The sequence below is a fragment of the Lycium ferocissimum genome, chromosome 9, assembly GCF_029784015.1.
Source record: "Lycium ferocissimum isolate CSIRO_LF1 chromosome 9, AGI_CSIRO_Lferr_CH_V1, whole genome shotgun sequence".
NCBI classification, from domain to species: domain Eukaryota; kingdom Viridiplantae; phylum Streptophyta; class Magnoliopsida; order Solanales; family Solanaceae; genus Lycium; species Lycium ferocissimum.
The window spans coordinates 23549625-23566162 of NC_081350.1; the positions used below are offsets into that span (position 1 = coordinate 23549625).

Below are 16538 nucleotides of genomic sequence, written 5' to 3' on the forward strand. Positions count from 1 at the left end.
TTCTTGGATAGGTTGGCACTGACTAGGTTCTCTGTCCTATTTTCAGGCTCTGCCCATATGACATGGAGGGAAAAAAAGGAGTTGGAAAACAAGAAAGTAGTTTCTCTTGGTGGGAAGGTGAGGTGAGGCACAACCTTTATGAATAATAACATTGGTTGCTGTAATATTCTCTGCAATTTTTTTTTGATAAATATTGTAATATTATTTCATCTGTTAATAGTATTCCTGTTAATTGCGGCAGCCTCAGAAGAAGCAGAGATTACCACTAAGTGTAGCACGAGTAATGATGAAGAAACAGAAGGAAAGGGAGGAGAAAATGCAAGAAGAGGTTGAAAACTCAACTTCCTTTCGAGTTGCCTTCCTCAAAATTCCCTTTAATATAAGTTGCTAACTTTCTTGGCTTGCAGAATTTGATACTTGGACGATTCGGGGGAAGCAATGCTAGTAGTTCAAGAAAAGCAGCAGGAAGGCGCAGACCTGAGGATAGGGTGCTGAAATCAACTGAAGGTCACTTCAGGAATGGGGTGCTTGATGTTAAAGAGTTGTTAAAACCTTCTGCACCTAAAGCATCATCATCTGGTGCGAAAGAGTCTTTTTCTTCTGGTAATAAAGGGAAGAAGAGAAAGGGTGGTAAAAAGAACAAGGGCAAGAAGAACAAGGGTGGTCCTGGTAAGAAGCGCCATTAAACGTCAGGATAGATTGCAAATCTTCTTGTTCATTTTTCTTTATCGAGTTCTCAGGCAGATTAGATCCTAGTGGATTATGAGTTTTGACTAATATTATAAATTTTGATTTCTGCTAATTTTTTCTTGCTGCTAAACTAATGAGTATAGTTCCTAGTAGTAGAAGGATGTACTCTTTTTCTTCAACAGAGAAAATTAACAGAGTCTACCATCCTTGTAATTGTATTATTGAGGATATATCAATACTATAGGTATTGTTATTGTTCTATCGTTCAACAATCTCATTTCATCCATGTTAGAACTGGGTAGGGGTGTCAAATTTGCCCAAAAGGTGATTGCTCGCCCAACCCGCTCAAAATTTTATGGGTTGGGCTCAAGATAATTTCACCCACTGATTCTGCTTTTCAATCAACATATCCCATTTAAAGTGATCTACTAACATTTCAATCTTAGCCTAATTTTAGCCCATTTTTAAGTGGGTTTATTGCTTGAGTTTACTCAATTTTTTATTTTTTATTTTTATGTATACACTTTTCTTGTATCATTTATCTTATAAGTTTGTAGTGTGTTTGATATGAAGGGAAATATTTTTCACGAAAATGTTTTGCTCGAAAATATTTAACATGGAAAATGTTTTCCTCAAAAATATTTTTGAAAAATCCGCGAATATATTTTTCCACGAAAATGTTTTTCTAGAGAATAGAGCCTTCAAAAAAATTAAGTCGTTGGGGTGAATAGCTATGACTCAACCCATTTTTAAAATTTCATTTCACGTAGTAATTTTTGGAGTCAAATGTTATTCACAATCCATTTATCACTCATTCATTTTGATTGGGTCAATTTCAACCCAACTCGCCCATTTGACACTCCCAGAACTGGGTAATTGCCATGTGACACGTGGTAAAAAGGTATTATCCACATTCTCGTATCCTATACTCAAGCATGTTTAAACTACTACATTCAGAAAATTACTGGTCGGATTCAAAAGTCCCATATATCTTGCAGCAAAAAGCTTGTAAAAGATGACGCCCGAAATGGCATATACACTAAAAGAGGAAAAGCAGATAGTCCCTCATAGACCAAAAAATTACAGTATTGTATTGTATAAATTTCTTAGGATATATTCAGCCGAAAATTCCACATTGACACCCCTAAATAGGGTGAATATGAGTTTTTTTTTCCTTCTCATTGTTTCCTTTTTTAATATCAATTATCTCGATTTAAATAACTCAAATCGAGGTCCAATCATAATCTGTATATTAGCTATTTCTATGTTCTTACTCCAAAAATGTTTGTAATCCCACAATTCTAGTAGGAATTGTGGATGATAATTATCATTAGTTATCTACTTATCTCCTTATTTTTGTACCTTGAATCACGTTGAACATAATTAAGTTGCGGGACACAGAGCATTTTTCTCATTTATGCAATGATTATTCTTCTTATTCATTTGACATAAAACTAAAAGAAATTGTAATAAGTAGTACCAAAACCAATTGACCCGTTTCTAACCTCAAAAAGTTCGCTTGGGTTTCAGTTAAGTTATCCCTGTTCCACAATGACGAGGGTAGTTATATTTCAGTTAAAAACACTTTAAAAATGCGAAGAGAAAAAACTCAAATGGACGCAAGAAATAATTTTTACTCCTACTCCCTCCGTCCCACAATAAGTATTACCTCAGTTTTGCTAGGTGAAGTTTTGGATGTTTTTACCTCAGTTACTCTCCGCTCTTTCCGTGATTGTACTCTTGGTGCTGCTGGCCATTCCTCTGAGGTTAGTTTTTTTTTTTTTTTTTTTTTTTCCTTGCTTTTACATTTGCACTTCCTTATTACCATGATTATTTCCCTTTTTCGCTTTTTTTTTTTTTTTTTTTAATATATGTATTATCTTGTCAATTTGAAAAGAGAAAAATTCTCATTTGTACTCCCTCAGTCCCAATTTATATGCGAATGGTTATTTGACATAAGCGGAGTTTAAGAATGAAAGTGCTTTCCCTATGTCACAATTTAAGTGATGTAGTTTGACCGGTATTATCGGAGGTTAAGATAAAGATGGTTTTTGAATCTTATGGTTTGAAACAAGCTTAGATATTTGTGTGGTTATAAATCATCTCGTTAAGCGTAAAAGTTAAAAGTTCAAAGTTAAATAGTTGTGAAATAAGGAAATAACTCATTCTTTTTGGGACTGACTAAAAAAGGAAAGTTTGTCGTATAAATTGGGACAGAGGGAGTAAGACTTTTGAAACTTGTGGTCCAAAACAAGCCATATATATTTGTGTGGCTAGAGTTTTTTTTTTTTTTTTTTTTTTGGAACGAGAGGAAGTAATATTTTTAGTGGATGTTTGGACATAAAAAATGTGTTATTTGAATAAATTGTAGTATTTGGAAAAAAAGTTGAAATTTGGAAATTGGAGTGGTGTTTGGACATCAATGCAACTTGGAAAATGTTGAGTTTTTTTGTGAGTGATTTGGAGTGAAAAAATGTGTAAACAGGTATTTGAGGGTTTTTCGAATTCGTGAAAATTGTAACAATTCTATGTCCAAACATGAATTTGGAATACAATTCCGGAAAAAAGTGAAAATTATCTATGGCCGAACGGGCAATTTTCTAAATTATGGTGTTGGGACTTTAGGCCGCCAAGGTTCAGGTCCAGTTCCCTCTGTTTATGGCGGTTCATATGAAAATGCCACGTCCTCAAGACAAGATTCATCTACTCCTGGAATAGAAATACCTCTTTTGACCTATGGTGAAGAGGTAACCATCTCTGTAAAGCCCTTAATTTGAATAATCTGGAAGATGTACAAGTCTAATGCTTGCAATTTCGTAATCCAGGATGCTCAGATTTCTTCTGATCAGCATGCTCTCATAGTGCCTCCATCTAATGGCTTTGGAAATGGGATTTATCCAACTCTTCATACTGAGTCATCAGCTTCCTGTAAGTTATTTTAGCCCATTCTTATTGTGTTTTCTCTAGATTGTTGTACCTGATTAATGCTTTTTTTTTTTTTTTTTTTTTGATGTCGTAGTGCATCCAAGGCCAATGGTTCCACAGAAAGACGTTGCGTTATATGGCTATGGAAGTGTTGCATGGAAGGACAGAATGGAAGACTGGAAGAAAAAGCAGAATGAGAAGCTCCAGGTGGTCAAGCATCAAGGAGATGGTGGTGGGGGCTTTCATGGGGATAATATGGATGATCCTGATTTGCCTATGTATGTAAATGTTTTTGCGTCCTATTTTGTTTGTGGCTCAATTGGCAAAAGTGCGGAAGGGAACCTATTAAAATTTAGGCAGGATAAAAAGTACTATCAATCTTCTTGAAATATAAATACTGTTTCAACAGCTCTAGTTCTGAATGGGTGGCGAACTAGATGCACTTAAGGATTACTAAAATGTCTTTCTGGGCAAAGATTGAATGCCAATGATTAAGATTTGTGTATCTTCTGATCATAGATTTAAGCTGTCATTCCCCATTTTCTGCAATTTCTGTTCATGAAGCACTTGTACAGAGATTCCTTAGGTATAATCTGAGGAAAAAAATGACTTGTTTCTGCTCTCTGTGGTTCTAATTCACTAATGTTTTGACTTTTTGTGAATATTTTAAGCAAGCTTTTGATAAATGCTCATTCTCTCAGGATGGATGAAGGAAGGCAGCCACTGTCAAGAAAGTTGCCCATAAAATCAAGCAGGATAAACCCGTACAGAATTCTAATCATACTCCGTCTAGCAATTCTTGGCCTCTTCTTCCATTATAGAATTCTTCATCCAGTTCATGATGCAATTGGCCTGTGGTTGACATCGGTTATTTGTGAGGTATGGTTTGCTGCTTCATGGATTCTTGATCAATTCCCAAAGTGGTGCCCTATAGTTCGAGAACATATCTTGGTCGGCTTTCACTCAGGTAGGGTTCAATATTACAATTTTTTGGAATAGCCTTAATGGGTTTTCAGAGAGAAGAATTGCTCACAAGCTTTATCATTTCAGGTATGAAAAAGAAGGAAAGCCTTCAGAGTTAGCTCCTGTCGACATTTTTGTCAGCACAGTTGATCCCTTGAAAGAACCGCCATTAATCACTGCAAACACTGTTTTATCCATTCTTGCTGTGGATTATCCAGTGGACAAAGTTACATGCTATGTCTCAGATGATGGTGCAGCAATGCTTACTTTTGAAGCCCTTTCTGAGACATCTGAATTTGCAAGATAATGGGTTCCTTTCTGCAAGAAGTATAATATTGAACCCCATGCTCCAGAATGGTATTTTTCTCTAAAGATGGACTATCTGAAAAATAAAGTTCATACTGCATTTGTAAGAGAACGGCGTGCCATGAAGGTTTGTAGCATATATTTATCAGAACCTATTTCAGGGCACTTATATTTGTACATGTAAGGCTTTTGATCTGAATATTTTTTTGTGTTTATGGCTTCAGAGAGAATATGAAGAGTTTAAAGTCCGGATAAATGCTCTAGTGGCAACTGCTCAGAAGGTTCCTGAAGAGGGTTGGACAATGCAGGATGGCACACCATGGCCTGGGAACAATGTCCGAGACCATCCTGGTATGATCCAGGTAAGACCAATTTATATTGTCATAAATCTTGTCTTGAGGAATTTTTATACCTCAGTTTTACTGATAAACTCTTCTATAGGTATTCCTTGGTCATGATGGTGTCCAAGATGTTGAAGGAAATGAATTACCTCGCCTGGTTTATGTTTCCCGTGAAAAGAGGCCTGGTCGATCACCACAAAAAAGCAGGCGCCATGAATGCCTTGGTAATTAACTGATGTTATGTTTCACAAAATATGGAAACAAAAAGAAAATTCTTATTCATGAACCATGGATTTCTGATTTTGACTTTTTCCTTCTGATATGCAGATGAGGGTTTCAGCTGTCATATCGAATGCTCCTTTCCTGTTAAATGTTGATTGTGATCACTACATCAACAACAGCAAGGCGTTGAGGGAAGCAATGTGTTTCTTGATGGATCCCACTTCAGGAAAGAAAATCTGCTATGTGCAGTTTCCACAAAGTTTTGATGGGATTGATCGTCATGACAGATACTCAAACAGAAATGTCGTCTTCTTTGATATTAACATGAAAGGTTTGGATGGTATACAAGGACCAATATATGTTGGTACGGGGTGTGTTTTCAGAAGGCATGCACTTTATGGATATGATGCTCCTGCCAAGAAGAGCGACCTAGCAAAACCTGCAACTGCTGGCCTAAATTGTGCTTTTGCTGTTGCTGCTTCAGATCCAAAACGAACAAGAAAGGGAAAACAAAGAAAGAGAAGAAGCCAAAGCACAGGGAGGCATCAAAGCAGATATACGCTCTTGAAACCATTGAAGAAGGTTAGACCTTTATGTTTTTAAAGAATAATTGTTGTTCTAGTCGTTTGTAACAGAATATGTACAATGAAGTTACTAATGCACTGATCAATTGAGGTGAAAAGACTAACTTAAGTTGCATTACAGAAGCAAATGTGGATCCACGCTCGGCTTCCCAAGTGAAACTAGAGAAAAAATTCGGGCAGTTGCCTGCTTTTGTTGCCTCAACACTTTTAGAAAATGGCGGTCTTCCAAAGGATGCCAGTACCTCATCACTTTTGAAGGAAGCCATTCATGTTATTAGCTGCGGTTATGAAGATAAAACAGAATGGGGAAGGAGGTAAGACCGTAGTAAATTTTCCATCTAAAAAAATTGTACTAAATTTGGTCCACTAACTCTATGAAATTTTTAACATTCAACCAGGTTGGCTGGATTTATGGCTCCGTGACGGAAGATATCTTGACTGGATTCAAGATGCATTGCCATGGATGGAGGTCCGTCTATTGTATGCCTAAACTGCCTGCTTTCAAGGGTTCAGCCCCTATAAATCTTTCAGACCGTCTCCATCAGGTTCTTAGATGGGCTCTAGGATCAGTTGAAATTTTGCTGAGCAAGCATTGGCCGATCTGGTATGGCTATGGAGGTGGATTGAAATGGCTGGAGCGATTCTCTTACATTAACTCTGTTGTATATCCTTTGACGTCCATCCCCTTGATTGTCTACTGTTCCTTGCCAGCCATCTGCCTTCTCACGGGAAAATTCATTGTTCCTGCGGTAACTCAATTTCTGATTCCCCTATTAACCTGTTAAATCTTAAAAAAGTTGCTGAAAATCAACGGTTGATTGCATTTTAAGTGTTCAGCAGGTGAAGTGCATATTTAGAGTCACGTCGGTCATCATATAAGCTTGGGTCTTTAGCTTTAACCATTTATATATCCGTTCGAGCACAATAACTGGATCTACATCGAGAAACTTTAAACCCGAACCACACTACTCACTTTCTAATATCCTCAGTAAGAAAGAATGATAAAACTCAAGTTGCTAGTTTATGACTTTCATCAGCTTAACAATATATATCAATGCTTGTCTTACATGCATTGCATAGCTTTAGTGAGACACCAAATAGATAATCTAACTACCGAGAATGGGTACTTCTATTCTCATTTGGTCTGATCATTCACTTCATAGTGACTTCCAATTTTCTTGAAGTTAATTGAGGTTGTCCGCTAATTGTGTATGTTTAAACATTTGCAGATCAGTAATTATGCCAGCATTATATTTATTTCACTCTTCATCTCTATTGCTGCCACGGGTGTCCTTGAAATGCAGTGGGGTGGTGTTGGTATAGATGATTGGTGGAGAAATGAGCAGTTTTGGGTTATCGGAGGTGCTTCCTCCCACTTTTTTGCTCTCTTTCAAGGATTGCTCAAGGTTTTGGCTGGTGTGGAGACAAGTTTCACTGTCACATCCAAAGCAGGAGACGATGGAGCATTTTCCGATCTCTATATTTTCAAGTGGACATCATTATTAATCCCACCAACGACTTTGCTAATAATAACCATAGTTGGTGTGGTGGTTGGTGTCTCGAATGCAATAAACAACGGTTATGATTCTTGGGGACCCTTATTTGGTAGGCTATTCTTCGCCTTGTGGGTTATTATTCATCTTTTCCCGTTCCTCAAAGGATTAATGGGAAAGCAAGAGCGAACCCCGACCATAGTTGTTGTATGGTCGATTCTGCTTGCTTCAATACTGACATTGTTGTGGGTACGAGTCAACCCGTTTGTCTCAAGAGATGGCCCGCTCCTAGAAGTCTGCGGATTGAATTGTGACGATTCAGTCTAAAACTTCAGAGACTATATTGAGTCAAGAATGTTTCTAAGAACCCATTGTTGGGATTTCCTTTCGCGGGCCAGACGCTTGATGTGTAGTACTGTGGGAGGTTTTGCCGGAATAGATATATATACAAGGTTGGTGGTAGAATAAAAAGGTAGGGAGTATAGATGGAAAGTCGTCAGTGTAGATATGAAGCAGTGGGAGCTGGCACATATATTCATATTTGTTTACAATTTGTTTCATTTATTCTTTATTTTGTGGAATACTTCTCTTCTTTTGGAGTTCCATCTATTTGTCAGTGAATACTACTAAATCATAAAGTTATTAACCCTCTGTACTGGGGGCATTAAATTTGTATGCTCTTTAGCTAAGAAGTTGTATGTCCTGTTATGTTTTGACTTGGAACCAACCAATGTTTGTCTTTGGCTATTGAAGTTTTGCATTTTAGAAGTCCGATTATTATTTAGTGATAATGTTGTGTGGTATACCTTTCTTGAGGGTCTAAATATGAAGTCCTCCTCTGTGTGTGTGTGTGTGTATCATCTCTGCTCATTAACAAATAAAGATGAAGTCTCCCTGAAGTATGTTTTTACTTCTTCTGGAGGCTGAATGCTCATAATTGCCTTGTGATTGCATTTGATTTGAAATCATATCATATGATTTGTAAATCTCCCGCCAACCATAGGTACATGTTTGTCAATGGCATCAGATATAGAATAATAGTGGATGGGAAGGAATGAGTTCTGTGATAATTTCAAAGAGGAAATAGTTCAACATAACCCTTTATAATTTGACCAGGAAATGAAATTATGTAAAGATGTCTTATGCTTTGTTTTCGTATCTCTTAACGTATATACAAAAAAGAATTCTTCAAAATTTTGATTAAAAAAAAAAAAAGATTATGATGGGTCACAAAATGGATTGATCCAATTTCATCAGGAAATAATAATGGCCCATTCCCTCAACTATTAACAAAAGGGCAATTTGCACGATTGTGCTTATTCGGGGATGGTCTTTAATTTTTGTCCCTATAATTGGTGATCTTTAATTTTTAGCCTTCGTTAAAACTCTTTGGTTCCAGGTTCGAACCCTTGCTCAGCAAAAATTAAAAAAAAAATCGCAAAGTAGAGTTTAGATTCGCAAGGCAGAGTTTTGCCTGCAAAACAATCCTTTCAGCCAGAGTTTCAAACTCTAATTTAAGTAGAGTTTGTAGTTAAATTCTACCTGATCAGGCAAAGTTTTGACTACAAACTCTACTTAAGGCAGAGTTTTGCCTTCAGGCATAAGGCAAACTCTACCTTAAGGCATAATGCAGAGTTTTGCCTTCAAGCATAAGGCAAAACTCTATCTTAAGGTAGAGGTTTGCATTAAGATAATTTTTTAAATTTTTTTGCTCAGTTGCAATTTTGCAAAAACTCTGCCTTGCGATTTTTTTTTTTTTGATTGAGCCGGGGTTCGAACCCCAAACTTCATGGTATTAGACGAAGGGAAAAAATTAAAGACCAACAATTTGAGGGACAAAAATTAAAAGACCAGTGCCTTCAAAGAGCAATCTGCACAAAAAAATGTTAACAAAACCCTTATTAATATGGGTCTCTGTCCAAACAAACAATTTACAATCTTATTACTACTATATATAAGGGACAACAAAAGGGCTTTTGTAGTCCTTACAAAACTTTCCAAAAAAATGTCAAACTTTTTAATTAATTACTTCTAGGTCTTGACCTTAATTTTGAAAGTCAATTTTTTTTTTGTTCTTATGGTCTACTTGTTAAAAGCTGTCGAACATTCTGCCTTATTTACCTATTTGTTATCCGGTATCCGGTACCCGCATTGGAGCTCGCCTAATCCAAATTCGCGTCGCATAGGGCCCAATTGGGAGAAGTGCTCCCTACCAAGGATTTTTTCATACCCAGGCTCGATCCTGAGACCCCAGATTAAGGGAGGTCCGCTGCACTTTATTTCCCTGTTGTTTTCTTCTATTGATCTTAGGTGCAGAAGGTTTTAACAACTCTTTAACATCAAGCACCCCATTCCTGAAGTGACCTTCAGTTGATTTCAGCACCCTATCCTCAGGTCTGCGCCTTCCTGCTGCTTTTCTTGAACTACTAGCATTGCTTCCCCCGAATCGTCCAAGTATCAAATTCTGCAAGCCAAGTAAGTTAGCAACTTATATTAAAGGGAATTTTGAGTAAGGCAACTCGAAAGGAAGTTGAGTTTTCAACCTCTTCTTGCATTTTCTCCTCCCTTTCCTTCTGTTTCTTCATCATTACTCGTGCTACACTTAGTGGTAACCTCTGCTTCTTCTGAGGCTGCCGCAATTAACAGGAATACTATTAACAGATGAAATAATATTACAATATTTATCAAAAAAAAAATTGCAGAGAATATTACAGCAACCAATGTTATTATTCATAAAGGTTGTGCCTCATCTTCCCACCAAGAGAAACTACTTTCTTGTTTTCCAACTCCTTTTTTTCCCTCCATGTCATATGGGCAGAGCCTGAAAATAGGACAGAGAACCTAGTCAGTGCCAACCTATCCAAGAAAATCAAGCACTAAATCTGTTCTCATAAGACACCATCAGAATTAACATCAACTGAAGTACATATTAACACCAAGCTACACATGAAAAGGGCCCGGGTATGTAAAGAAGTAAAAGCTACGCGAGCTCGATTATCATCCCGCTTAGACTACCACATAAATTACAAAGTAAAGATTACCATATTTTACAAGAGCTCTCCTCCCATCAGCACACTGTTAAAACCCAGATACAACTAGTATAAAAATCAAACAGAACGATTGGAAAAAAAATTCAAACAGCCAAGTTTCGATTTTGGTCATGCTTAGAAAACTCTTCGCTAGGAAAAACAGCTATATTCCACGAGACTTGTAAAGTACACCCAGTTCAACTGGAAATCTAAATGTGATGAACCTGTTGCATTTAATCAGGGTAAGGTACTGCTATGGGCTATGGCTAAGACAGAGACTTGGATAGGAAGCTGCCAAAGTCACAAGAAAAAGAATATGCTTTGGCAGTGGAAAGATTGATATGCGTTTGAATGCCTTCGGGGGGTTATAAACCAAGGAAGACTGACATAAAAATGCAAGTTTACCAACTTCAATACCACGGTGCATCGGAACCTTTTCCCAAATAAGTTGCATGGGCTACCTTCCGTACAAGATTGTGGATATCATCCTTCCCCGATATGTGCACAACGAAAATGCTTATAATTTCAGTTGTTTTGTCTATGAAGGATAAACTTTATACAATCAGTTGTTATGTGTGAGAGGTTTATTATGCATTACTTTCATTGTGCGATCAACCTGATGATTAAACGATGATGTTCAATGAATGGTTTAGATTTTAAACATTCGAACAATTGTCTATGTCGATGATGAAAAAAGAATAATAAAAGCGATACACGGCCAGTGAATCCGTGTTATCAATAGTCAAATCTAGAACCACAGCATTGCTTGAAAAAAAAAAAAGGGCAGCCCGGTGCACTAAGCTCCCGCTATGCGCGGGGTCCGGGGAAGGGCCGGACTACAAGGGTCTATTGTACGCAGCCTTACCTTGCATTTCTGCAAGAGGCTGTTTCCACAGCTCGAACCCGTGACCTCCTGGTCACATGGCAGCAACTTTACCAGTTACGCCAAGGCTCCCCTTCAACCACAGCATTGCTTTCTTCAGTAAAAATGGTTATTTATATTGCACCGTCCAATTCTATCACCCTGTCCCTGTGTTAAGAAATTGAAGTCTATGGAGAAGGAACAACTAGAGGCAGCGCTTTAAACATTGTCACTAATGAGTTAAGAGTAGGAAAGCTAATTAATAGTCATTTAGTTTGTCGATTAGTGGATATTTTGTTATATATAAAATGTACTATGTTAGCTTCACTTTCACCACTAAGTTAGCTCACTAATGGGAATATTTACACTGTCTTTCTCTCATTTTCTCCTGGAAATTTTCCCCTCATCTAGCTTTTTATTTTTCCGGATAAAGTAAGACTCTCAGTATTATTGATAATTTCTGGAATGTACCATCTAGCTATGGAGTTGGATGCATGAAAACGCATCTACTTTAGAGTTGTGTAAAATGTGATACTGATGCGATCCTGATTATGTCAACATAACACTGCATCAAGGAGAATCAAATAGACTTTTTCTAATGATCGTTCTAAGCTATCACATTCATCAATGAATAATCCCTCCAAGATAACTAATGAAACCCAAGACAAATCAAGCAAAATGTTACAAAAGCCAAGATAACTGAGAACCAAAAGAGAATCGAAATAGACTTTTTTTTTTTAGAAAGAATCAAAATAGACTTTTTTGACAGAATGGCATTTTCTCGATTAATCCTTGTTATTTTCTCGATTAATGTTTGTTACAAATTATTTAACAAAGGGCGGAGCAGCCCTCTTGATTGGCCATGGAAGAAATTGTGGAAGAACAAGGCCCCTTATAACGTATCTCATGAAGCATGCCTAACTCGGTGCAAATTACAGAGACGAGGTTTGACATTATGCAGCAGATGCTTTTTGTGCAACAACGCAGAGGAATAAAGAAACCTTTGAGAAAGATTTGGAACACAATATCTGATTCTCTTTGTAGGGTGGTAAAGGAATACAAGATGTTTCGAAGAGAAAGTAGATGCTATACTGTTTTTTTGAAACTGGTAACATAGAGAAAGTAGATGCTATACTTTTTTTTCGAAACTGGTAACATAGAGAAAGTAGATGCTATACAAAAGATAAAATTCAGATGTTTATTGCTTTTAGCTTTTGGTGCAACCTACAGAATGACAAAGACGAAAATAGCATACTAGATTTCATATATTCTCTAAAGGAACAATACTCTGTATAGAAGGATCCGTCCTTTTTGTTTTTGTATTGGGGGATTTCTATTCTTGTAATGTCCTAGCACCTTCTTAGTGGCTGTCTGTTATTCTTATTATTAACATAACATAATCAATATTTACCTGTTAAAAAATGATGGTTCTAAACCATCATGATTTTCAATTAGTAATCTCTTCAATATTACCAAGGAACCCCAAGATGAAATCAAGAAAAATGTTATAGAAGCCAGTACATAACTGAGAACCATTATCTTTCTCTGATAACGAACTGAGAACTATTATCTTGACATCCATTGACCACTTATGATAGGAGCAGCCACTGCCTGCTTCTACCTTTACCTTAATAAACATGAGTCTACCCAAAAATGACCTACCAATCAAGCACACCAATGAAACCTTACCTAGTCCCCAACAACCAAAAATAGCTGGCCATCCTAATTTTTTTTTTTGATTAAGCACCGGGTGTCCGAGTCTTTCTAATTTGCACATCGGCAAGGAGTTTCCCGCAAGTGCACCAAATCCGATCTCTTTGCACCCACTTGAGACCTTGAAAGGGAGCACCCCAAGGCTCAAGTCAATTGCCACCAGGCCAACCCCTGAGGGCCCTTGCCAACTTTCACTTGACATGTTGAAAAATCTCTTTCACATCTCAGTTTCATGTAGACAATTAGGTGCCTTGAGCCCCCAGCTTCATGGCATCATCAACCAAAGAGTCCATTTTAGACTACACTTTGGCACAGAAAACTGACTCGCATGAATCAAGGTTGATTATCTCTTTTGGCCTATTTCATGTAATGATAGATTCCGTATTCTGATTGTTAGCACTTATATTTTATAACTCCCTAACTGGGCAGCATCACTGTCCTTTCCTTGTATACTTTTGTCATGCATTCAAGTTTTCCACTTCCAAATGAACATGATGATTTGAAATAAAGAAAATGTGCCTTGAGAACTACCTCTACATCAAGAAAAGGTGGATGTCACTCTATCCATAATAAAAGTAGTTGCCATTATCTCGGGTAGAGGAATGTCTCCTTCATGTCAATATTTAAGGATATTGTTGTTATGGAGAAAAAAGAAAAGCTATTATACCAGCCTTGTCCTTAGCTCAAGTCTCAAATTGAAGTATTCCTCTGCCCTAAACATCCTCCTTAAGTTTGCTAGAATTCACTAGTTTTAGAGTTTTAGCACATTTCAGAAGTCTCGACTTTCTCACACACTTTCTATCATTCAGTTCCTCCACAATCTCATGCCCAGTGCATCACAAAGACTTGTAGACTGAACCACATTAGCGTAACAGTTCATGCAGGAAGTTGTCATACATGCATGAAACTTAGCCAATTCTAAAGTTTCAATATGAACAAGAAAATATATTGAACCAATCAAATATTTTAGTTGAACAATCATAGAAATTTTGTCAGCCAGTTTATAACTTAAGAGTATCAATAGGATGTCCCTTCACTTATCAAAAAAGTAGGATATCCTCTTATGAACTTCATACTACAGTGTCCTCAAAGTTTGAAATTTGTAAAATAAGCTAATGAGCAAAATTTGAAATGTCCCTATCTGTAAGTTTAGCTGAAAACAAAAAGCAATCCATTGTCATACAGATAACCTTTTTTCTGGAGGTTTTTGTTCTACAGATATAGTGAGAGTACGATCCACTATCGTGAAGGTTTCAAATTCTTGAATATAATTACATATAAATCATGAATACAATGTTTCCCCACATTCGGGCAAGAACAAGATATTGGTTAAGCTGCTTCGAACGATAATTGAATCATTAATACTATATTATTGCCTGCCATAAGAACAAAGTCCTAATTGGTTCATGAACAATATAGCTTACATAACATATAATTGATGCACAATTAATCATATAAATTTTGCACAGCCCTATACCTTAGACAAGGGGTTCTTTTCTTTTTCTTTATTCAAAAGCCCCAAAACAAGAATAACATGACTACAGAATAGAAAATACACATGAATTAAGTTTTCAATCAAGTCGGAATTATGAAAAAATAGTACCCTTAATCAAGAGAAGACCAAAAAAAAAAAAAAAAAAAAACTACTACTTACCACTTAAAATCCATCTTTGCTTCTTTCATGTCCATATTTCGCCAAATCTTGGTGAGTTTATATTTCCGTTGTTCTCTTCAAAATTTACAAGTAAAACAATCAGGCACCATTTATCACATACAAGCAAATAAAGAATGAAAAATTAGAGCCCGTTTGGATTAGCCGAATTTAAGTACTTTTAAGCACCTAGTGCTAAAAAGCAATTTTACAAACGGAAAAAGGGCCAAAATTACCCCTGAACTTTGAAAAATAGTTTATATATGCCCTTCGTTATACTTTGGGGCTATTAATATCCTTACCGTTACAGTTTGGAACAAATATACCCTTGTGTTTAACGGAGTGCCACGTGTCAAGCTGACAGTGGCCAACCTATTAAACCCTTATATTTCATCCGGGTCAATCAAAATCGGATCCGACCCGGCTAAATTGAATCACCAAACACGTTAATATGTTTTCAAACCCAAGTAACCCAAAATCAGACCTACAACTGATTTGAAGAAAGAACTTTGACATCACTCCATTGTTGATCCCACCTTCAATTTTCACCGCTTCAAATACAGTGGAATTCATCTTTTGATGATTATCAATATCCAATATCTCAGCAATTTCACTAAAATCAAGGCTTAAAACATAGGCATTAATTAAAATATCATTAAGCAATCATATTTCAAGCCATTTCAGTGGGTGAGTTCGGCGGCGGAGTTGTTGTAGAGAGATCTTCTAGAGAGAGAGAGAGACATCTTCTTCATTAAGTCAAATGAAAATGAGAAAGGCAAAGAAAGATACATACCCTAAAGAACAATGGAGGAAGAACCATACCTGAAAGAACAATTTGGCTGTTCGGCGGTAGGTGCGTTGTATCCCATCCGAACCCATTTGGCTTTCCTCCATTGTTCTTTAAATACTTTCTTTTGCCCAAAACCATTAAGTCAAATGAAAACAAAAGAAATGATGGGTTGAGAAAGGCAAAAGAAAGATACATACTTGAAAAGAACTTAATGATATTTTAAAAGAATGTTTTAACCTTGATTTTAAGAACAATTTGGAAGTGTCGTGTTTTTTGGATATTGATAATCATCAAAAGATGAGTTCCACTATATTTGAAGCGGTGTAGAGAGAGGATCAACAATGGAGTGATATAGTTCTTTCTTCAGAAGAGATTGTAGGTCTGATTTAGGGTTACTTGGGTTTGAAAACATATTAACGTGTTTGGTGATTTAATTTAGCTGGGTCGGATCCGATTTTAATTGACCCGGATGAAATATAAGGGTTTAATGGGTTGGCCACTGTCAGCTTGACACGTGGCACTCCGTTAAACACAAGGGTATATTTGTTCCAAACTGTAACGGTAAGGGTATTAATAGCCCCAAAGTATAACGAAGGGCATAGATAAACTATTTTTCAAAGTTCAGGGGTAATTTTGACCCTTTTCCCTTTTTTTTAATGTACACTATCTATTTCAATAACTTTACGCATTTATTTAAGAGAAATTACTGACAGACAATATTTCGTGAAGTTGGAGTTATAATTTGGATCGTATCAGGAGGCAGCAACAAACTAAGGTCACTTAAACAAACAAAACTAAAGTCATGATTATTATTGATTATGTTTTTAAGTCTGAAATTGCTACGGTCCTGATTTATTCAAGGTATAACACAGCTTATGTCATATATTTTTGGGGAAAGAACGTGCGTGTCCCCTCAAACAAAAATAATTATCCGCTCATACCTCCATATATTCGTACTCCTAGAAAAAA

The 16538-nt window shown here is 36.7% G+C and overlaps 2 protein-coding genes and 1 pseudogene across 2 annotated transcripts; 2 read left to right on the forward strand and 1 right to left on the reverse strand.

Annotated features, from left to right (window-relative positions):
* Nucleotides 1-949, forward strand: LOC132031682 (uncharacterized; the record flags this gene model as incomplete). Its single annotated transcript, XM_059421624.1, has 3 exons — nucleotides 1-117; nucleotides 242-328; nucleotides 408-949. Coding segments are annotated over 3 exons (483 nt in total), but the record flags the coding sequence as incomplete, so codon positions are not given.
* Nucleotides 950-2241: 1292 nt separating this feature from the next.
* On the forward strand, nucleotides 2242-8348 carry LOC132031683 (cellulose synthase A catalytic subunit 2 [UDP-forming]-like; annotated as a pseudogene).
* Nucleotides 8349-9383: 1035 nt separating this feature from the next.
* Nucleotides 9384-11092, reverse strand: LOC132031684 (uncharacterized). Its single transcript, XM_059421625.1, has 4 exons — nucleotides 10275-11092; nucleotides 10068-10154; nucleotides 9755-9988; nucleotides 9384-9395 (listed from the first exon to the last, which is right to left on the reverse strand). Exons 1-4 carry the CDS (start codon nucleotides 10332-10334, stop codon nucleotides 9384-9386), a joined length of 393 nt encoding a protein of 130 aa, XP_059277608.1. The 5' UTR covers nucleotides 10335-11092.
* Between the last annotated feature and the right edge of the window lie 5446 nt (nucleotides 11093-16538).

What these genes read in the sequence shown, in the direction of transcription:
- LOC132031684 (XM_059421625.1), bottom strand. Translation starts at nt 10,334, where the DNA reads ATGACATGGAGGGAAAAAAAGGAGTTGGAAAACAAGAAAGTAGTTTCT. An exon ending in TAGTTTCTCTTGGTGGGAAG is followed by an intron (nt 10,155 to 10,274) that starts ATGAGGCACAAC and finishes TAATTGCGGCAG; the next exon opens with CCTCAGAAGAAGCAGAGGTT. An exon ending in AGGAGAAAATGCAAGAAGAG is followed by an intron (nt 9,989 to 10,067) that starts GTTGAAAACTCA and finishes CTTGGCTTGCAG; the next exon opens with AATTTGATACTTGGACGATT.